The sequence below is a fragment of the Cherax quadricarinatus genome, chromosome 17, assembly GCF_038502225.1.
Source record: "Cherax quadricarinatus isolate ZL_2023a chromosome 17, ASM3850222v1, whole genome shotgun sequence".
Classification (NCBI taxonomy): domain Eukaryota; kingdom Metazoa; phylum Arthropoda; class Malacostraca; order Decapoda; family Parastacidae; genus Cherax; species Cherax quadricarinatus.
In genome coordinates, this window is record NC_091308.1 from 12,541,364 (window position 1) to 12,565,679 (window position 24,316).

Sequence of the window (24,316 nt, forward strand, 5' to 3'; positions counted from 1 at the left end):
AAAACCATTTGTCTCCATTCACAATCCTGTTGAATTCTCGAGCTTCTAGCACTCAAAGCCTTGCTTAACCCCTCCCCCCCCCTCCCCACACAATAACCCGTCCTAGAACGTCCTAGCGCTCATTCCCTCCACGACATATGCACTCTCGAAGTCATTCTAATATCCTTCCTCATTTCTAAATGCCCAAAACCATCTCAACCCTCCCTTTCCATTATACCTTTCTTAACTTCACACCTTCTAATTTCTATGCTCCGTAGTCTCTTTACAACAGTCACATTCACACATTGGTCTCGAACAAGAGTTCACTGCCTCCACTCTCCTACTCACTGCAACACTTTCTGCATCCAATCTTATTTTTTAGCTTCCACATGTAAACCAATCCACAAACGCTTAAACACTACCTACCTCCTCCCTCATTAACTAAACTTTTGTTAGTTTCATGAAGTCGCTCTTTTTTATGTTCACTTTTAATTTCCATGTTTTACAGATCCTCTACACATCCTCTCAAATTTTTTTTCAGACTCTGTGTCACTGGCAAAGAGCAACAGTGACAACTCCCACTTTGTATTACCTTCATTATTTTTTAATTTAACATATCTTCCCAACACCTTGGCATTTACTTCTTGTACTACTCCTCCTATTAATATATTAAAGATCCAAGGTGACATTTTATATCCCTATCTAAGGTCATCTTTCACTACATTCCCTGACCTGTGGTTCACTATGTACTCTCTCATGCCTTGTCTAAATTCATATTTGAAACAAACTCTTATCTAAGTACTTTTTATTTACATATTTTCTTCGCAATGAGCCTTTCCGTTTTACCTCTAAGTCTTTCAATATTAATTCTACTATTTGCTTGATACTAAATAATTTAATTTTCACACTCTCTTCTGCAACCTTTTACTATCAGGCACATATTGAACAAATACACCAACTACTCCAAAACCATATCCCACTTGCTTTTAACACCTCAGCCTTAATCCCATCTGTCTCAGCTGCCTTACCTATTTTATTCCACCTAAAGTCTCACGCACTCTCCCTCTGGCTCTTCAATACTCCTACCAGGTGTTTCATCCTTTTTACTCTCGATATTTAATAACTCTTATCTGCTGGTGGCAGAGGCAGGAAGTCCAACGTATGCAGCAGAGTCTAGCTGATTAGGAACTAACCTGAACTTATCAGGTTCCCTCTTTAAGACATCTAAGTGCACAAGGTGAGGGAGGGTGGATAAAAAGTCTAGGTTACCTTACATTTATTGAGATCTCTCCTTGTGTGAGAGGAAATTTCACAGGAGACGAGAACGAAGAGGAATGGTAATGTATATAGTTCGACCTCTGAGGTTCTCTTCAGCAGAATACAAAGCAATGAGGAGAGCGTAAAAATGTTTATACAAGCAGGAAAGTAGAGGCGAGTTCATTACACCTGGTTGCAGCCCCCTCTCAGTGTACTCTTCGTGCCCCCTGCTTTTCACTGGAAGTATATTACACCTGCCTAGTCTCTTCCTTTCATATGGAAAGCCAGGAAATTACTTCATTCCCCTTGGCAATTCGTTATTTGAATACAATAATTCACAACATCTCTTACTAACCAGATTAGTTAGTTAGTCACTAAAAAACAAAAAATACCGGATGACCCACACGAAATGTTTTCCAAGAAATGACACAATTTTCAAAAAATATTTTTCAGCGTCTCGATAAATCATTAACTAGGGAGACGTGTACAAGATTCATCTCATCAAAGTTAATTACCATGAGGGATGGCCAGGCAGTGAGTAATTTTGATGACAGAAGAAAATACTGTCTCCACTCTATGATTACTTGTGTGCTACCGCGCACAAAGCAGTTTACCTGGAGAGAGTTCCGGGGGTCAGCGCCCCCGCGGCCCGGTCTGTGACCAGGCCTCCTGGTGGATCAGAGCCTGATCAACCAGGCTGTTACTGCTGGCTGCACGGAATCCAACGTACGAGCCACAGCCCGGCTGGTCAGGTACCGACTTTAGGTGCTAGTCCAGTGCCTGCTTGAAGACAGCCAGGGGTCTATAGGCAATCCCCCTTATGTATGCTGGAAGTCAGTTGAACAGTCTCGGGCCCCTGACACTTATTGTATTGTCTCTTAACGTGCTAGTGACACCCCTGCTTTTCATTGGGGGGATGTTGCATCGTCTGCCGAGTCTTTTGCTTTCGTTGCGAGTGATTTTCGTGTGCAAGTTCGGTACTAGTCCCTCTAGGATTTTCCAGGTGTACATAATCATGTATCTCTCCCGCCTGCGCTCCAGGGAATACAGATTCAGGAACTTCAAGCGCTCCCAGTAATTGAGGTGTTTTATCTCCGTTATGTGCGCCGTGAAGGTTCTCTGTACATTTTCTAGGTCAGCAATTTCACCTGCCTTGAAAGGTGCTGTTAGTGTGCAGCAATATTCCAGCCTAGATAGAACAAGTGACCTGAAGAGTGTCATCATGGGCTTGGCATCCCTATTTTTGAAGGTTCTCATTATCCATCCTGTCATTTTTCTAGCAGATGCGATTGATACAATGTTATGGTCCTTGAAGGTGAGATCCTCCGACATGATCACTCCCAGGTCTTTGACGTTGGTTTTTCGCTCTATTTTGTGGAAGGAATTTGTTTTGTACTCTGATGAAGTTTTAATTTCCTCATGTTTACCATATCGGAGTAATTGAAATTTCTCATCGTTGAACTTCATATTGTTTTCTGCAGCCCACTGAAAGATTTGGTTGATGTCCGCCTGGAGCCTTGCAGTGTCTGCAATGGAAGACACTGTCATGCAGATTCGGGTGTCATCAGCTGTAGTCAATGTTTTTTTGAAGGATGATTCCCACATCAGTTGACTAACACCCAGGTATATATATATATATATATATATATATATATACATATATATATATATATATGTGTGTGTGTGTGTGTGTGTGTGTGTGTGTGTGTGTGTGTGTGTGTGTGTGTGTGCAAAACAACCACTCTGAATGAATAATGAAATTCCAAGCGTTTTCGTGACTACTCACATTATCAAGTTCCTTGATAATGTGAGTAGTCACAAAAGCGCTTGTAATTTCTCTATTCTTTCAGAGTGGTTGTTTTGCATATTCTGAAATCACCTGTTTACTGTGATCTTATTGTATATATATATATATATATATATATATATATATATATATATATATATATATATATATATATATATATATATATATATATATATATATATATATATATATGTCGTGCCGAATAGGCAGAACTTGCGATCTTGGCTTAAATAGCAACGCTCATCTTGCCATATAGGACAAGTGAAAATTTGTGTATGCAATAATTTCGCCAAAATCATTCTGAACCTAACGAATAAAATATATTTCACTGGGTTTGTTTAGTATTAAATTATTGTAAACAAATCTAAAATATATTTAGTTGGGTTAGGCTAAAATAAATTGTTCTTGTTATAATAAGGTTAGGTAAATTTTCTAAGATTCTTTTGGTGCAAAATTAAAATTTTTTACATTAACATTAATGAAAAAAATATATCTTTAAACATATAAAAGAAATTTTCAGAAAGGACTTAATTTTAAATGAGTTCTTGCTAATTGACCAGTTTTACATATTCGGCACGACATTTTATAGTTATATATATATATATATATATATATATATATATATATATATATATATATATATATATATATATATATATATATATATATATATATATATATATAGCAGTAAAGTGTCGATGTTCCAACGCCGGACAGAAGACCAGTTTGGTCTAACAAACCAAAATTGTGTAACACAGATTAAACGTGGCCTCTCATTCAGAAGACACTCACATCGCAAAATAAAACAAAAATGCAATGACGTAATAGATCAAAACACATTTTATTGAAAATAACCAAATCTACATCCCGAAATTACTGCTTACCTAAGGAGGAGGAATGACAGGATGTGTAAAATTAACCGTAATGGTGAAGTGAAGCTTAAAAAAGTAGGCAATGAAATTACTCAATAAACATGAAGGCTTCTAGATTTTTCACCGTCCTTTCTTCAAACACAGGACTTCATGATAAGTTCTTCATGAGGGAACTTAAGTTCTTCATGAGGAAACTCAAGTTCTTCATGAGGAAACTCAAGTTCTTCATGAGGAAACTCAAGTTCTTCATGAGGAAACTCAAGTTCTTCATGAGGAAACTCAAGTTCTTCATGAGGAAACTCAAGTTCTTCATGAGGAAACTCAAGTTCTTCATGAGGAAACTCAAGTTCTTCATGAGGAAACTCAAGTTCTTCATGAGGGAACTTGATGAGCTCTGTGAGGGAAATTTCATAAATTCTTCGTAGTTGGAAAAAAAATGCTGAATAAATTTATGATGAAGGATTTACGGCACTTTATGTGCACAAAGCCATTCACATGATGAGCAGAGAGTGCACGACATCCCCGTCACAGGATGAGCAGAGAGTGCACGACATCCCCGTCACAGGATGAGCAGAGAGTGCACGACATCCCCGTCACAGGATGAGCAGAGAGTGCACGACATCCCCGTCACAGGATGAGCAGAGAGTGCACGACATCCCCGTCACAGGATGAGCAGAGAGTGCACGACATCCCCGTCACAGGATAAGCAGAACGTGCACGACAACCCCCTGTCACAGGATGAGCAGAACGTACACGACACCCCCCGTCACAGGATAAGCAGAACGTGCACGACAACCCCCCGTCACAGAATAAGCAGAACGTGCACGACAACCCCCCGTCACAGAATAAGCAGAGAGTGCACGACACCCCCTCACAGGATGAGCAGAGAGTGCACGACACCCCCTCACAGGATGAGCAAGGGCTACACAATACCACTCACCTGAGGGAACACACAGTGCACAAGTCCCACGATGATACTCGGATACAAGTCACTGAATGAAACCGTTTCATGACAAAAAAAAAATATCTATGTATAAACCTTCACAAATCTGGGAGTGGAGGGCGAGGCGCCGGCAGCCTCCACATACGGGATGATCCCTGTCAATCTTGATTTTCAAATTTATATCCACAGTTCCTCATCAAACATGCACCACTAACTTTACAATTACTGGTGAAGAGTTTTTGACCAGCGAAGCGGAGGACTTCGCCGACCCCCGAGTGGGATATATACCAGATAGATCGTCGGAATTGAGAGCAGTAACGTATTTGCAAATATAAATAGGTTGGATGGGTGCTTATTATACAAATCTGCGATTTGCATTGGGGAATCACAACTTTGGTAAAACAGGTTTATTTGAAACCAGTGGTCTAAATATGTTTTATCTTACATATCTGTGTTATCATCATCATTCTCATCATCATCATTACTCTTTTTATTATACCCCACACACACACACACATATATATATATATAGCCAATCTAGGCTATAAAACAGTTGATTCATCTATTTCAGCTACCAGCCGCGCCCTTCTCTTTTCAATCATTGTATAAAACACACACACACACAGATGAATGTTTTATTTTGTATTTCACAATCGATATAATAACAAAATATTTCATTTATATTAAAATTGTATTTATTTTTTCATAGCGTAGCACACACGTTTTGTTTATTCTCTAACAAATTTGGCATATTGTTATGAAATTTTTGTTTGTATCGTTGAAAAACTTTGCAGAAAAATTGAGGAGCAGGAAAAATATCAGGCGATTGTTCAAATCTGCTATATTTGTTTGTTAGTGTAGCCTGTTAGTGAAGCCTGTTAGTGAAGCCTGTTAGTGTTAGTGACTAGTGTTAGTGTAGTCTGTTAGTGAAGCCTGTTAGTGTTAGTGACTAGTGTTAGTGTAGCCTGTTAGTGACTAATGTTAGTGTAGCCTGTTAGTGAAGCCTGTTAGTGAAGCCTGTTAGTGTTAGTGACTAGTGTTAGTGTAGCCTGTTAGTGAAGCCTGTTAGTGTTAGTGACTAGTGTTAGTGTAGTCTGTTAGTGAAGCCTGTTAGTGTTAGTGACTAGTGTTAGTGTAGTCTGTTAGTGAAGCCTGTTAGTGCTAGTGACACCTGTTAGTGTTAGTATAGTCTGTTAGTGAAGCCTGTTAGTGTTAATGACACCTGTTAGTGTAAGTGTAGTCTGTTATTGTTAGTGAAGCCTGTTAGTATTAGTGACACCTGCTAGTGTAGTCTGTTAGTGAAGCCTGTTAGTGTTAGTGACTAATGTTAGTGTAGTCTGTTAGTGAAGCCTGTTAGTGTTAGTGACTAATGTTAGTGTAGTCTGTTAGTGAAGCCTGTTAGTATTAGTGACACCTGTAATGTGTTAGTGTAGTCTGTTAGTGAAGCCTGTTAGTTAAGCCTGTTAGTGTTAGTGACTAGTGTAGTCTGTTAGTGAAGCCCGTTAGTGTTAGTGAAGCCTGTTAGTGTTAGTGACTAGTGTTAGTGTAGTCTGTTAGTGAAGCCCGTTAGTGTTAGTGAAGCCTGTTAGTTAAGCCTGTTAGTGTTAGTGACACCTGTTAGTGTTAGTGACTAGTGTTAGTGTAGTCTGTTAGTGAAGCCTGTTAGTGAAGCCCGTTAGTGTTAGTGAAGCCTGTTAGTGAAGCCCGTTAGTGTTAGTGAAGCCTGTTAGTGCTAGTGAAGCCTGTTAGTGCTAGTGAAGCCTGTTAGTGTTAGTGAAGCCTGTTAGTGTTAGTGAAGTCTGTTAGTGTTAGTGACACCTGTTAGTGTTATTGTAGTCTGTTAGTGTCAGTGAAGTCTGTTAGTGTTATTGTAGTCTGTTAGTGTTAGTGAAGCCTGTTAGTGTTAGTGAAGCCTGTTAGTGTTTAACGTAGCCGTGGTACAACGCCAACAACTATTACTGTGGAGATGTACCAGAGAATACTAGCTGGTCAACCTATTGAACCCTCTCTAACATCTAGCCTCTTTCTGGCTGTCTAACAGTTTGCCAGTACTCAGTCTGGACTCATTATCCTTTTCCTTCATTGAGTTTTTAATAGTGCTTTTGGGCATATTGTATAATGAAGAGGATAACCACCAACTAATAAAAGTCTTAAGCTCCTGCATACCACTATGGTTATTCTGAGTGTGTTATTAAAGGCTGTTAGTGTTAGTAAAGGCTCTTAGTGATACTTGATAGTGTTAAAGCCTGTTAGGGTTAGTAAAGCCTGTCAGTGTTAGTGAATGAAGCCTTTTAATGTTATTAAAGATTTTAGTGTTGGTGAAGCCTTTTAATGTTAGAGAAGTCTGTTAGTGTTAGTCAAACCTGTTAATTAGTGGTAGTAAAGCCTGTTCATATTAGGCTAGGTGAAGTTAGGTTAATTTAGGTAAGATTCGTCAAGAAACAGGACGAGTGTTTCCTGACGCGGATCTTAGTCATGTGATGACCCGCAGCTGGAGCTTTTGGCATCTGACCGAGGCCTTCCACTGGCTTACCCTTCCAGCCCTTTGGTGTTAGTATAACTTACAGGAATTAGAAAAGCATTCTAGTGACAGTGATAGTATAACCAGCAGGTGTTATTAAAAACTGTTGATGATAGTGAGGATATAAACTGCTGGTGATAGTGAGAATATAAACTGCTGGTGATAGTGAGAATATAAACAGCTCGTGATAGTGAGAATATAAACTGCTGGTGATAGAATATAAACTGCTGGTGATAGTGAGAATATAAACTGCTGGTGATAGTGAGAATATAAACTGCTGGTGATAGTGAGAATATAAACTGCTGTTGATAGTGAGAATATAAACTGCTGGTAATAGTGAGAATATAAACTGCTGGTGATAGTGAGAATATAAACCGCTGGTGATACTGAGAATATAAATCGCTGGTGATAGTGAGAATATAAACCGCTGGTGATAGTGAGAATATAAACTGCTGGTGATAGTGAGAATATAAACTGCTGGTAATAGTGAGAATATAAACTGCTGGTGATAGTGAGAATATCAACCGCTGGTGATAAAATATAAACCGCTGGTGATAGTGAGGATATAAACCGCTGGTGATAATGAGGATATAAACCGCTGGTGATAGTGAGAATATAAACTGCTGGTGATAGTGAGAATATAAACTGCTGCTAATAGTGAGAATATAAACTGCTGGTGATAGTGAGAATATCAACCGCTGGTGATAAAATATAAACCGCTGGTGATAGTGAGGATATAAACCGCTGGGGATAATGAGGATATAAACCGCTGGTGATACTGAGGATATAAACCGCTGGTGATAGTGAGGATATAAACCGCTGGTGATAGTGAGGATATAAACCGCTGGTGATAGTGAGGATATAAACTGCTGGTGATAGAATATAAATTGCTGGTGATAGAATATTGAACTGCTGGTGATAGTGAGAATATAAACTGCTGGTGTTAGTGAGAATATAAACTGCTGGTGATAGTGAGAATATAAACTGCTGGTGATAGTGAGAATATAAACTGCTGGTGATAGTGAGAATATAAACTGCTGGTGATAGTGAGAATATAAACTGGTGATAGTGAGAACAAAAACTGGTGATAGTGAGAATATAAACTGCTGGTGATAGTGAGAATATAAACTGCTGGTGATAGTGAGAATATAAACTGTTGGTGATAGTGAGAATATAAACTGTTGGTGATAGTGAGAATATAAACTGCTGGTGATAGTGAGAATATAAACTGCTGGTGATAGTGAGAATATAGTGCTGGTGATAGTGAGAATATAAACTGCTGGTGACGATGAAAATATAAACTGCTGGTGATAGTGAGAATATAAAATGTTGGTGATAGTGAGAATATAAACTGCTGGTGATAGTGAGAATATAAACTGCTGGTGATAATGAAAATATAAACTGCTGGTGATAGTGAGAATATAAACTGCTGGTGATAGTGAGAATATAAACTGCTGGTGATAGTGAGAATATAAACTGCTGGTGATAGTGAGAATATAAACTGTTGGTGATAGTGAGAATATAAACTGTTGGTGATAGTGAGAATATAAACTGCTGGTGATAGTGAGAATATAAACTGCTGGTGATAGTGAGAATATAAACTGTTGGTGATAGTGAGAATATAAACTGTTGGTGATAGTGAGAATATAAACTGCTGGTGATAGTGAGAATATAAACTGCTGGTGATAGTGAGAATATAAACTGCTGATGACAATGAAAATATAAACTGCTGGTGACAGTGAGAATATAAACTGTTGGTGATAGTAAGAATATAAACTGCTGGTGATAGTGAGAATATACACTGCTGGTGATAATGAAAATATAAAATGCTGGTGATAGTGAGAATATAAACTGCTGGTGATAGTGAGAATATAAACTGCTAGTGATAATGAAAATATAAACTGCTGGTGATAGTGAGAATATAAACTGCTGGTGATAGTGAGAATATAAACTGCTGGTGATAGTGAGAATATGAACTGCTGGTGATAGTGAGAATATAAACTGCTGGTGATAGTGAGAATATAAACTTGCAGCACCAGAGGTAAGGCTGGATAACCATAAAATGTATAAATATTTGTTTGTTTGTCTATCGCTTTCTTCTGTACTTTGTTCTGCTTTCTCCTCATCCTCCTTTCTCCTTCCTCTCCCCCTCCCTCCTCTCTCTTTCTCTTACAACAATCACGGTTTACATTAAACAAGAAATAATCCCAGAGAGAGAGAAAGAGTAAGGAACAATATACGCAGCGTATCAGCGTATTTGCTTATGAAATGTGTTGGGTGTTTAAGTCAAATGTTGAAAGCTGGCGGAAATATTAAATATTTTTGTCTGGTCTTCGCACGAATCACGGACCTATTGTTTGCCGAGGTAAAATCCGACACACAAACATTGAGTTCCTTCCATTACCCCCCGCACCGGTAAGGTCCCTCTGGCTGCTGCGAATCACAAGCAAAAGCTGTTTGATACGTGGAAATATTGTCTTGTGTTCCCCCCGAAGGGGGAGTTTCCGAGAGGGAAGACAGACTGAGGGACCAACAAACCAGAGGTCGGAAAGAAAACATCTCAAGATATCAGAGAACACTGCCGGATGATCCTTGGAAAACCTCTTTTGTTGTTTTGGAGTTTGTTTCAAATACACTGTCTGGCTCTCGTTGTCTTCCAAATTGATTTTATCCTTTACGTCCGCACAAGAAAAATAAAACAAGGAAAAGCGATTGGGCGCAATTTTTTTTCCTCTACTTTGACGAGAATGACGCTGAGTGTTGCCTGGTCGACTAGCAGAGTGTTGCAATGTTTGACAAGAATGACACAGTGATGCCTGGTTGACGAGGAGTGTTGCAGTGCAGTGACTTGGACGACCTTTTATATATCACTTGCAACACTTTGATAGCACCATTGTAAGAAGACCAGTTGGAGTACTGATGGATGTCACAAAATTAAACAAGACAAAACTCTATTAGTAAGATTTTTCCTTAAAGCATTGCTTTATTAAGTCAATGTGTTGATTAAGTCACTATTCCAGCTCGACTTAAGTTAAACGTTGTCGAAATAAAGACATACTTGTGTCTTGTACACATAACTGTCGATGCAATAAGATCACAGTCAGCAGGTATTACTCATTATGCAGAACAACCACTGTGAAAAAAAATAGGGAACTTCCAAAGTGCCTTCTTGATTTCTAACTACATTTTTTCAGTGGTTGTTGTACATAACTGCCGGTTACCTTCTCCATCCTGAGCATTTACTGATCATGTGACGCAGATAAAACTAAAGTGTTAATAAAACTCAACTACTTCAGCCGTAAAATCACAGGAAAGCGAGTGGAACAGGAAATCTGCTGAGTACTAGCTAACAAACCCAGAGTACGATTATAACAAAGTAAGATCGGCACACAAAGACACGTTTGTATAAAGAACTTCTACTGTAGACTACGTTTCGATCTGCTAAGATCGTTATCAAATCTTAAGAGATCATAGCTTTGTCCTAATATAAAGGGCAGTACGCCTTGATGAGCCACGAAGTGAGGTCCGTGAAAAACCTTGAGAACGATATAAAGTTATCTTTTGGTGTGAGCAGAAGATTTCACACCTTCACTTCATCTTAGATCAGGTTCACTGGGATATTTGAAAACAGATACACTGCATAACTAGTTATTATTGGAACAATGGCAGTATATCATTTCCATTCGCTAACAAGCTAAGAGAACACGTGGAACATAATTTGGGATAGTCGAGAATATCAATACTATAAGAGTATAAAATACCGACAAGGAGATAAGACAAGTGGAACAATTAGGTATCTTTATTCCGATAAGTTACGGAATAAAGATTTCTAACTATTGCACCTGTGTCTTACCTATACACAGGAGGGCACCACATATACAACACCTTTTCAGTGTTCCACGTTTTCGCTGGCTTCAAAACGAGACATTGTTCATTATGTTCCACACGCCGGTGATTGTCACCAGCGGGGTGGAACAACGGCTCAATTGAAAGCCAACGAAAAATCTGGAATACCGAAAATAGGTGTACTCGGTAGTGTCACTGAAACAAGAATCTGAGTGACACTTGCCGGAAAGCCTAGGTAGACTCTCAGTAACAAAAGCCCAATTTTGTATAAATATAGAATACTACAGTTATCATTCTTGGATGGATTCAGTGCGTTCGAAGACTTTTGATTACAAGCACGAAATATGTTCACATTTTTACAAGACAGTGGATGACTCTAGGAACGATACTGAAGCATAAACTACAAAAACAGAAAATCCAGCAGGAAAGATTTGCGAAAAAAAGGCAGAAGGAAGAATAGTAAGGAAGAACAAAACAGAACGAAGAGGAAGAAAACGAATACGAAAAATAAAGGAGAAAAAAGAAATGGCTGATGAAGAGGAAAAAAGCGGAATCATTTCACTTACCATGAGCTCCAAAACTTGAGGAGTGTCACTCTCACACTCATGTTCGACGGCCGCAAGCTCTATATTGTCTCTGAAGATGGTGGCTCTGACGACGAGCGAGGGTGAAGGCTCCAGGATGTTGACCACCAGACGGTACACCTGACCGGCTCTTACCAGCCTCGGTGTCACCACCAGGTACGTCCTGCAACACACACATACACACCTTTAGAGACTGCACCAGAAATAAAAAATATATTCATTTTGAAACATATGTATAACGGTATGACAATACGATAGATGAACCACATGTCATAATTCGTAGCAGATAAAATCCTCGACTTTAAAAACGAGTGATAACACATTTGTTTCAATAAGTAGTCAACCATGAACATGTTGAGACTTAGACATGAAGTGATCTCTGGGATATGACAGTCCTGGCTGTACTCGTGCACCTGACTGTACTCGTGCACCTGACTGTACTCGTGCACCTGACTGTACTCGTGCACCTGACTACTCGTGCACCTGACTGTACTCGTGCACCTGACTGTACTCGTGCACCTGACTGTACTCGTGCACCTGACTACTCGTGCACCTGACTGCACTCGTACACCTCACTACTCGTGCACCTGACTGTACTCGTGCACCTGATTGTACTCGTGCACCTGACTGTACTCGTGCACCTGATTGTACTCGTGCAACTGACTGTACTCGTGCACCTGACTGTACTCGTGCACCTGACTGTACTCGTGCACCTGACTGTACTCGTGCACCTGATTGTACTCGCGCACCTGATTGTACTCGTGCACCTGAATGTACTCGTGCACTTGACTGAATGAGACATTTGTGTATTATTTGAGAACCTTTATCGTGGAAACATTTCGCAAGTCATTGGTTTCTTCAGTCCAATACAGAGAAGAGTGTTGGAAGATGAGGATGAGTTCGAGGTGATCAGTCCCCCAGCCTGGAATCAATATGTTCAGTCCATCAGTCTTGAGAAAAGTCTCTCATTCTTCAATTTGTCGATTTTCTAAAGCATTTGTATTATACCTTCCAATTATAACTTGTATTATAACTCTCCGTATGGACGAAAAGTTGTCGTTAATTAAAAAAGGTATCTACTGTGTGGGCGAAACTTTGACGCTAATATAGTAGCAGTAATGGTAGACAATACCGACAAAATGATGAATAAGACATGTGCAACACCCGAGTATCTGTCCTGACCTGAATATTTTCCTGCACTCACTCCATTAGTTTTCTGCTGACTGTAGCGTATGAGCCTCAAACTAACTGCGGAAAGTAGAACAAATGGGAAAAAAACATTGATTTTTCACCCCAAGTGCTGAGGCCAGTTGTCGAATTTGTCATTAATCTGCAGAACTAAAGAGGAAGAGGAGGAAGAGGGCGAGATGGTAGGTCTGGAGTGACTTGGTGTAGTAGTAGTAGCATTAGAAGTAGTAGCAGTAGTAATATTAACAGTAGTAGTTGAATAGTAGTACCAATAGTAATAGTAGTAATAAGAATAGTAGTAGTAGTCATAATAGTACAATAAAATTAGTAGAAGCAGTAGTAGTAGTATTAATGGTGGTTGTTATAGTAGTATTAGTAGTAGTACCTGTGACTGGTTTCAAGGGATCACCCACCCTCTGCTGATGGCCTGGATGTTCTACTGACTATGCTGCCATTCTACCTCTGTACATTGTCTACGTACAGAGGTGCTGAAACGTGTAAGCACAGAACAATATTCAGTCGTGAGAGAAAACCCATCACTGGAGTTGGGTCTCTTGTTTTAAAAGTTCTCATAGTAGTAATAGTAGTAATATTAGAAGTATCAAAAACACCAAAAGTAAGAGTACCAGCTGCATTAGTTTAAACGCTAATCAGTACAATATAAAGAAAAACAATGAAGGCCCACACAACTATAATCCGCGGTAGTAACTAGCGACCTATTTGTTAAACCAACCTGTAAATATTGTCCACAATTTACATAGAGAGTTGGTGTGTGGGCGAGGGGGAGTTGGGAGTCCAGGATTGTGCTAACGTACACAAACAAATATACAGCTATTTCCAGGGTATAGGTAATGGGACTTAATTTATGTCCTTGTTTACGCGCAACCTGCAAGCTAAAAGGGTACTTGTTTTGCAACACGGTTGAGTAAATTCGTCAGGTGTTGAAGGCATTGGTGGAGTTGTGAGGTGTGTACACGTGACTGCAAACAAAGTAGGGGACATGTTGACGAGTGTACATAAAGACACGTACGTACAAAAGTGTATACTCCTGGAGTCTGTACAGACACAGACACACACACACACGCAATCATATACGACAGGCCTAGTGTCGAATCGACATGTGCCTAAGACAAAATGGTAACTAACACACACACACACATTATAATATATATATATATATATATATATATATATATATATATATATATATATATATATATATATATATATATATATATATATATATATATATGCGCAATAAGATCACAGTAAACAGGTGATTTCAGAATATGCAAAACAACCACTCTGAAAGAATAGAGAAATTCCAAGCGCATTCGTGACTACTCACATTATCAAGGAACTATGAAAGTAAAGCATCCAAGGAAGCTATATAAGGGGTCTGGCCAGCACCTCACTATCAGATCCCACAACGGTTAAACACCTGACGCGCGCCGACCCAACTTGGATAGGTCCTTTGCACAACTCACCCACAAACTATTCTACCCAAGAAAATTTAAAAATTATTATTTGTCCAGTGTATTATTAAATTCTTCCCAAATTCTATTAATTATAAATGGATCTAATTTATATAAACCAAAGGAAATATTCATTTTTTATTTATTTATTATCACACCGGCCGATTCCCACCAAGGCAGGGTGGCCCGAAAAAGAAAAACTTTCACCATCATTCACTCCATCACTGTCTTGCCAGAAGGGTGCTTTACACTACAGTTTTTAAACTGCAACATTAACACCCCTCCTTCAGAGTGCAGGCACTGTACTTCCCATCTCCAGGACTCAAGTCCGGCCTGCCGGTTTCCCTGAATCCCTTCATAAATGTTACTTTGCTCACACTCCAACAGCACGTCAAGTATTAAAAACCATTTGTCTCCATTCACTCCTATCAAACACGCTCACGCATGCCTGCTGGAAGTCCAAGCCCCTCGCACACAAAACCTCCTTTACCCCCTCCCTCCAACCCTTCCTAGGCCGACCCCTACCCCGCCTTCCTTCCACTACAGACTGATACACTCTTGAAGTCATTCTGTTTCGCTCCATTCTCTCTACATGTCCGAACCACCTCAACAACCCTTCCTCAGCCCTCTGGACAACAGTTTTGGTAATCCCGCACCTCCTCCTAACTTCCAAACTACGAATTCTCTGCATTATATTCACACCACACATTGCCCTCAGACATGACATCTCCACTGCCTCCAGCCTTCTCCTCGCTGCAACATTCATCACCCACGCTTCACACCCATATAAGAGCGTTGGTAAAACTATACTCTCATACATTCCCCTCTTTGCCTCCAAGGACAAAGTTCTTTGTCTCCACAGACTCCTAAGTGCACCACTCACTCTTTTTCCCTCATCAATTCTATGATTCACCTCATCTTTCATAGACCCATCCGCTGACACGTCCACTCCCAAATATCTGAATACGTTCACCTCCTCCATACTCTCTCCCTCCAATCTGATATTCAATCTTTCATCACCTAATCTTTTTGTTATCCTCATAACCTTACTCTTTCCTGTATTCACCTTTAATTTTCTTCTTTTGCACACCCTACCAAATTCATCCACCAATCTCTGCAACTTCTCTTCAGAATCTCCCAAGAGCACAGTGTCATCGGCAAAGAGCAGCTGTGACAACTCCCACTTTGTGTGTGATTCTTTATCTTTTAACTCCACGCCTCTTGCCAAGACCCTCGCATTTACTTCTCTTACAACCCCATCTATAAATATATTAAACAACCACGGTGACATCACACATCCTTGTCTAAGGCCTACTTTTACTGGGAAAAAATTTCCCTCTTTCCTACATACTCTAACTTGAGCCTCACTATCCTCGTAAAAACTCTTCACTGCTTTCAGTAACCTACCTCCTACACCATACACTTGCAACATCTGCCACATTGCCCCCCTATCCACCCTGTCGTACGCCTTTTCCAAATCCATAAATGCCACAAAATATTCATATTATTGTCAAAACTGATTTTTATGAAACAAGATTCAATTATATTCCTGTCGACCATGGACTTGCTTGATACTACTTTCTCAACTTTTTGAAAATCAATTGGATGGTTAAAATCTCTTACATGAATAAATAGAGCACTGGAATCTTGTCCAGTTCTAATGCTATATTTATGTTGTTTTAATCTTAGTTCGAGATTTTTACCAGTTTGACCATAATAAACTTTATCGCAAATTTTACAAGGAATCTTATAGACACATCCATCAGCATTTTGGGGGGAATTCTTTATCAAAAGTTTTTTTACTGTATCAAGATTTTTGAATACAACTTTAATATTAAAAGTCTTAAGAAGAGAAGGCATATCAACCAAGTTTTCATGGTAAGGGAGAACCAACATATTTTTAGTTGAATAAGGCTGGTTGTCCCTTTTTCGATTGTAAAATCATTACCTATTTCATAATGAGTTCATAGATGAGGAAATATCCAAAATTTATGAAATAGGTAATGATTTAAAATACCCAAGAAATGTAATTGATAAATCTTTTAAAGTTGCTAGAAATACTTTTTACAATCCAAAAAGGGACAACCAGCCTTATTCAACTAAAAATATGTTGGTTCTCCCTTACCATGAAAACTTGGTTGATATGCCTTCTCTTCTTAAGACTTTTAATATTAAAGTTGTATTCAAAAATCTTGATACAGTAAAAAAACTTTTGATAAAGAATTCCCCCCAAAATGCTGATGGATGTGTCTATAAGATTCCTTGTAAAATTTGCGATAAAGTTTATTACGGTCAAACTGGTAAAAATCTCGAACTAAGATTAAAACAACATAAATATAGCATTAGAACTGGACAAGATTCCAATGCTCTATTTATTCATGTAAGAGATTTTAACCATCCAATTGATTTTCAAAAAGTTGAGAAAGTAGTATCAAGCAAGTCCATGGTCGACAGGAATATAATTGAATCTTGTTTCATAAAAAGCAGTTTTGACAATAATATGAATATTTCCTTTGGTTTATATAAATTAGATCCATTTATAATTAATAGAATTTGGGAGGAATTTAATAATACACTGGACAAATAATAATTTTTAAATTTTCTTGGGTAGAATAGTTTGTGGGTGAGTTGTGCAAAGGACCTATCCAAGTTGGGTCGGCGCGCGTCACGTGTTTAACCGTTGTGGGATCTGATAGTGAGGTGCTGGCCAGACCCCTTATATAGCTTCCTTGGATGCTTTACTTTCATAGTTCCTTGATAATGTGAGTAGTCACGAATGCGCTTGGAATTTCTCTATTCTTTCAGAGTGGTTATTTTGCATATATATATATATATATATATATATATATATATATATATATATATATATATATATATATATATATATATATATATATATATATATATATATGTCGTGCCGAATATGTAAAACTGGTCAATTAGCAAGAACTCATTTAAAATTAAGTCCTTTCTAAAATTTTCTCTTATACGTTTAAAGATATATTTTTTCATTAATGTTAATGTAAAAAAATTTAATTTTGCACCAAAAGAATCTTAGAAAACTTACCTAACCTTATTATAACAAGAACAATTTATTTTAGCCTAACCCAACTAAACATACTTTAGATTTGTTTACAGAAATTTAACACTAAACAAACACAGTGAAATATATTTTTTTCGTTAGGTTCAGAATGATTTTGGCGAAATTATTGCATACACAAATTTTCACTTGTCCTATATGGCAAGATGAGCGTTGCTATTTAAGCCAAGATCGCAAATTCTGCCTATTCGGCACGACATATATATATATATATATATATATATATATATATATATATATATATATATATATATATATATATATATATATATATATAACTGATTGAAAATAATAACAAAGCAGCAGTTACCAATTGCAGTGAGCATCGGTGTTATCATTCAATAACTATCGGGTGTGATGAAGCTGTGCAACGTGCGACAGACTTGTCGAAACATGTCGAAAGGTTTAATTTCGGTCAGCTATCACACAAGGCATCTGACAGTGCAAGAATATGCTAGCGGTGCTCAGTAGGTTGTAATTCACGGTTCATATCACAGGTACGCATCGTTTCGGGTGTTGCTCACGCCATCGAAACTAGTAAAAGTACTTTGAAACCTAGAATCTGGCGACATGCATGTTTTCCGTGTGAAAAATCCTTCATACACAAGAGAGATGATGGAAGACTGCAACAACACACAGGATTTTATATATCTTTGTGTTTAACGGGTGTATGATGTCAAGGTATGGCACGTGCAGGAGCTGGCTTTTTTTATGATATCATGGTATGGCAAACACAGAAATTGGCTAGGTGAATAATATACTTTATCAGGTACTTACCTAGTCAACTAGGCTGTTGCTATTGGCGGTCCGCTGACCTACATATCCCTCACAACAAGACATTAAAGAGTCTGGGACTATGCCGATGCCATGTTCTTATACTGTGCCCAGATTGTATCCAGATCATTCACATGTTCCTTGTGTTTTGTTCGATGCTCCTCTTGTGTTGGTACCACTATACTCTCATACATTCCCCTTTTTACATCCATGGATAACGTCCTTTGTCTCCATAGACTTTTCAGTGGATCACTCACCTTCTTTTCCCTTCATCAATTCTATGATTCACCTCGTCTATCATAGACCCATCTGCTGACAAGTCCACTCCCAAACATTCAGCAATATTCATTCCTCCATACTCCCTCCCTCCAATCTGATATCAAGTCTTTCATTACCTAATTTTTTTTATCATCACCCTGCCTCTTCCTAATGGTGACATTATTACACCCAGATCATTCACATGTTCTTCATTCTTTCCATATCTAAGTAGTTGGAACTTGTCACTACTGAGAGTCATATTACTCTCCACAGCCTACTGGAAGACTTGGATCATATCGTCTTGTATTTTTTATATCCTCAACCGAGGTGATTTTCATGCATATTTCGATATCATATACAAAAAAGGATGATACGTAACTGTGGTCAGTGGTTTTTATCTCTCTGATACTAGGAAAAAGAAAGAGTAAAGGAACCAGAACCATATCTTGGGGTTCTGAGTTATTTTTTTTTACTTTACTAATGTTTTGATTTTGCTCTGTTAAGTACTGTTCTTTGTGCTCTGTTTGTCAGAAATTAACAACCGTGTTGGCTACTTACCCCGTTATACCAAACACCCTCAATTTATATGCAATCACTCCTTGATCACATTTATCAAATGCCTTTTCGAAATCCGTGTACACCGCTCCTACATTTTGGATTTCCTCCAGTGCCTCCGTAATTCTCTCAATTGTGGTTTAGTTGCTGTGACAAACGTGATCTTCCTGTTCCATGCTGATTTGGGTTGTCTAGGTCATGCTGTTCCATAAAGTTTGAAATTTAATGTCTCATCAAATTGTGGAGAAAGCTCATTACCAGACTGACACTGACTAATTAATTACCACGTCAATCAAATACCTCGCTCAGCGACAGCCATCTCACACCCAGCATAACTTAATGGTCTGACCGCTCTGGACCGTGCTGTCTGAAGCCTGCCCAGATAGAGCTGCAGCATGGTACACAAGGCTGCAGCATGGTACACAGGGTGGCGGTATGGTACACAGGGCTGCAGCATGGTACACAGGGCTGCAGCATGGTACACAGGGCTGCAGCATGGTACACAGGGTGGCGGCATGGAACACGGCTGAAGCATGGTACACAGTGGCTGCAGTACGGTACACAGGAGCTGCAGTACGGTACACAGGAGCTGCAGTACGGTAAACAGCGGCTGCAGCATAGTACACAAGAGCTGCAGCATGGTACACAGGGCTGCAGTACAGTACAAATGGATGCAACATGGAACACATGGCTGCAGCGTGGAACACAGGGCTGCAGAATGGTACACAGGGCTACAGCATGGTACACATGAGCTGCAGTACGGTACACAGGGTAGCAATACGGTACACAGAGGCTGCATTATGGTACAAAGGGGCTGCATTATGGTACGCAGAGGTAGCAGTGCGGTACACAGGGGCTGCGTTATGGTACGCCCGTGTCTTGCACCGAAGCTGTAAATTGCAGGTCCAGCAGCGGGTTCATCACAGTGAGTGACGCACAGGACATCAGCTAATGGTGTGGTGGCAGTGTGTGGGAGAGAGCGAGGAAAGTGTGGCAGAGTGTGGTAATGTGTGGAGAGCGTGTGGCAGAGTGTGGGAATGTGTGGAGTGTGGGTGAGTGTTGGAGAGTGTGGGATACTACAGGGCTCTACAGTATGAGTGTGGGGCAGAGTGCTGGAGAGAGTGAAAGAAGGGAGAAAGGTGGCAGTAGTGGAGAGTGCAAGCATATATATAGATATATATATATATATATATATATATATATATATATATATATATATATATATATATATATATATATATATATATATATAGACACACACACACACACACACACGTTAGTATGTTGGTAGACAGCAACCGCCCAGGGAGGTACTACCGTCCTGTCAAGTGAGTGTAAAACGAAAGCCTGTAATTGTTTTACATGATGGTAGGATTGCTGGTGTCCCTTTTTCTGTCTCATAAACATGTAAGATTTCAGGTACGTCTTGCTACTTCTACTTACACTTAAGTCACACTACACATACATGTACAATCATATACACACACACCCCTCTGGGTTTTCTGCTATTTTCTTTTTTATTCTTGTTTATTTCCTCTTACCTCCATGGGGAAGTGGAACAGAATTCTTCCTCCGTAAGCCATGCGTGTTGTAAGAGGCGACTAAAATGCCAGGAGCAAGGGGCTAGTAACCCCTTCTCCTGTATATATTACTAAATGTAAAAGGAGAAACTTTCGTTTTTCCTTTTGGGCCACCCTGCCTCGGTGGGATACGGCCGGTGTGTTGAAAGAAAGAATATATTATATATATATATATATATATATATATATATATATATATATATATATATATATATATATATATATATATATATATATATATATATATTACTCTCAGCTGGGTTTTCGTCTATTTTCTTAATAGCTCTTATTTTTGTTTATTTCCTCTTATCTCCATGGGGAAATGACACAGAATTCTTCCTCCGTAAGTCATGCGTGTCGTAAGAGGCGACTAAAATGCTTGGAGCAAGGGGCTAGTAACCCCTTCTGTATAAATTACTACCTTGATGGGATACGGCCGGTTCGGTGTATATATATATATATATATATATATATATATATATACACGCACACACACATATATATATATATATATTTATATATATATATATATATATATATATATATATATATATATATATATATATATATATATATATATATAATGTATATATAATATATATATTTTTTTTCAACAAGTCGGCCGTCTCCCACCGAGGCAGGGTGACCCAAAAAAGAAAGAAAATCCCCAAAAAAGAAAATACTTTCATCATCATTCAACACTTTCACCACACTCACACATTATCACTGTTTTTGCAGAGGTGCTCAGAATACACAGTTTAGAAGCATACACATATAAAGATACACAACATATCCCTCCAAACTTCCAATATCCCAAACCCCTCCTTTAAAGTGCAGGCATTGTACTTTATACCATATATATATATATATATATATATATATATATATATATATATATATATATATATATATATATATATATATATATATATATATATATATATATATATGGTATAAACCTTGGTAATAAATACCGACAAGTTGGTTTAGAAAGACACGTAAGCAAACACTATAACATATTTATTAGAAAACGTTTCGGTCCTGGGACCTTGATCACTTCTAACATACAGAGGTAGAAAGACTATATATATATAGGCTGAGAGTGAGGTGTGACGCACGTGACCTGAGGAATGTCATAAGAACATAAGAATGAGAGTAAGACACATGTGCAACATCTGGGTATCTTTATTGTAGACGTTTCGCCATCCAGTGGCTTTATCAATACAAATTCTAGGACATAACGTGAAGACAGTAGAACTATGTACAGAAGATGAGGTAATCAGTCCCTCAACCTAGGAGTAGGTGCGAACAGCACCATAGTCGTGGAGATTCTGAAGCAGAAGAAAGAATCCTGGCGCTTATATAGTAACGTCAGGTGAAGCAGACGAGGGCAAATTCACTGGTAGGCGGGATTCCCCAGTGGAAGTAGGTCCTTCCCAAAGAGATGGGTTAGTAGTAGTAGTAGTTGTCGTGAAGGTTATGTACATGTCCTCAGAATTAAGATTCCATGATGTTGCAGTGTCTGACAAGTTGTGTACGAATGGTATATAATACCGACAAGATGAGAGTAAGACACATGTGCAACATCTGGGTATCTTTATTGTAGACGTTTCGCCATCCAGTGGCTTTATCAATACAAATTCTAGGACATAACGTGAAGACAGTAGAACTATGTACAGAAGATGAGGTAATCAGTCCCTCAACCTAGGAGTAGGTGCGAACAGCACCATAGTCGTGGAGATTCTGAAGCAGAAGAAAGAATCCTGGCGCTTATATAGTAACGTCAGGTGAAGCAGACGAGGGCAAATTCACTGGTAGGCGGGATTCCCCAGTGGAAGTAGGTCCTTCCCAAAGAGATGGGTTAGTAGTAGTAGTAGTTGTCGTGAAGGTTATGTACATGTCCTCAGAATTAAGATTCCATGATGTTGCAGTGTCTGACAAGTTGTGTACGAATGGTATATAATACCGACAAGATGAGAGTAAGACACATGTGCAACATCTGGGTATCTTTATTGTAGACGTTTCGCCATCCAGTGGCTTTATCAATACAAATTCTAGGACATAACGTGAAGACAGTAGAACTATAAGCGCCAGGATTCTTTCTTCTGCTTCAGAATCTCCACGACTATGGTGCTGTTCGCACCTACTCCTAGGTTGAGGGACTGATTACCTCTTCTTCTGTACATAGTTCTACTGTCTTCACGTTATGTCCTAGAATTTGTATTGATAAAGCCACTGGATGGCGAAACGTCTACAATAAAGATACCCAGATGTTGCACATGTGTCTTACTCTCATCTTGTCGGTATTATATACCATTCGTACACAACTTGTCAGACACTGCAACATCATGGAATCTTAATTCTGAGGACATGTACATAACCTTCACGACAACTACTACTACTACTAACCCATCTCTTTGGGAAGGACCTACTTCCACTGGGGAATCCCGCCTACCAGTGAATTTGCCCTCGTCTGCTTCACCTGACGTTACTATATAAGCGCCAGGATTCTTTCTTCTGCTTCAGAATCTCCACGACTATGGTGCTGTTCGCACCTACTCCTAGGTTGAGGGACTGATTACCTCATCTTCTGTACATAGTTCTACTGTCTTCACGTTATGTCCTAGAATTTGTATTGATAAAGCCACTGGATGGCGAAACGTCTACAATAAAGATACCCAGATGTTGCACATGTGTCTTACTCTCATCTTGTCGGTATTATATACCATTCGTACACAACTTGTCAGACACTGCAACATCATGGAATCTTAATTCTGAGGACATGTACATAACCTTCACGACAACTACTACTACTACTAACCCATCTCTTTGGGAAGGACCTACTTCCACTGGGGAATCCCGCCTACCAGTGAATTTGCCCTCGTCTGCTTCACCTGACGTTACTATATAAGCGCCAGGATTCTTTCTTCTGCTTCAGAATCTCCACGACTATGGTGCTGTTCGCACCTACTCCTAGGTTGAGGGACTGATTACCTCATCTTCTGTACATAGTTCTACTGTCTTCACGTTATGTCCTAGAATTTGTATTGATAAAGCCACTGGATGGCGAAACGTCTACAATAAAGATACCCAGATGTTGCACATGTGTCTTACTCTCATCTTGTCGGTATTATATACCATTCGTACACAACATAAGAATGGAGGAACACTGTAGAAGGCCTACTGGCCCATGCGGGGCAGGTCCTTATCAAAACAACCTCTGCCTATGATGAGGACGGGTAGACGATGAAATCATGTGACTCCTGTGTTGTTGGGTTGGTGCTGCTTAAGTATCATGTATGCCAATGTTTTTGAAATTTTTTAGTTTCCAGTGTTGCGTTCTATAGTGTCGGTGACGGCGATTAGTGAGGCTTCTAGGCACCGTCGGCGTCTGAGGTCTGGTTCGGTGAGAACGAGTTGTGCCTCAACTCGTTCTCACCTAGTGTGACCTAAGTGTAAATAGAAATAGCAAGATATACCTGGTATCCCATCCCGCATGTTTATGAGACAGAAAAAAGGAGACACCATTATGGAATATATATATATATATATATATATATATATATATATATATATA

The 24,316-nt window shown here is 39.0% G+C and overlaps 1 protein-coding gene across 6 annotated transcripts in view; it reads right to left on the minus strand.

Annotated features, from left to right (window-relative positions):
- Positions 1–24,316, minus strand: part of Mcr (macroglobulin complement-related) — a 770,662-nt gene that overhangs the window by 312,548 nt on the left and 433,798 nt on the right. For all 6 annotated transcript variants that reach the window (XM_053773332.2, XM_053773333.2, XM_053773336.2 and 3 more), the window contains one exon: positions 11,792–11,972. In XM_053773332.2, coding sequence (XP_053629307.2) covers positions 11,792–11,972 — 181 coding nt within the window. The remainder of the gene's footprint in view (positions 1–11,791; positions 11,973–24,316) is intronic.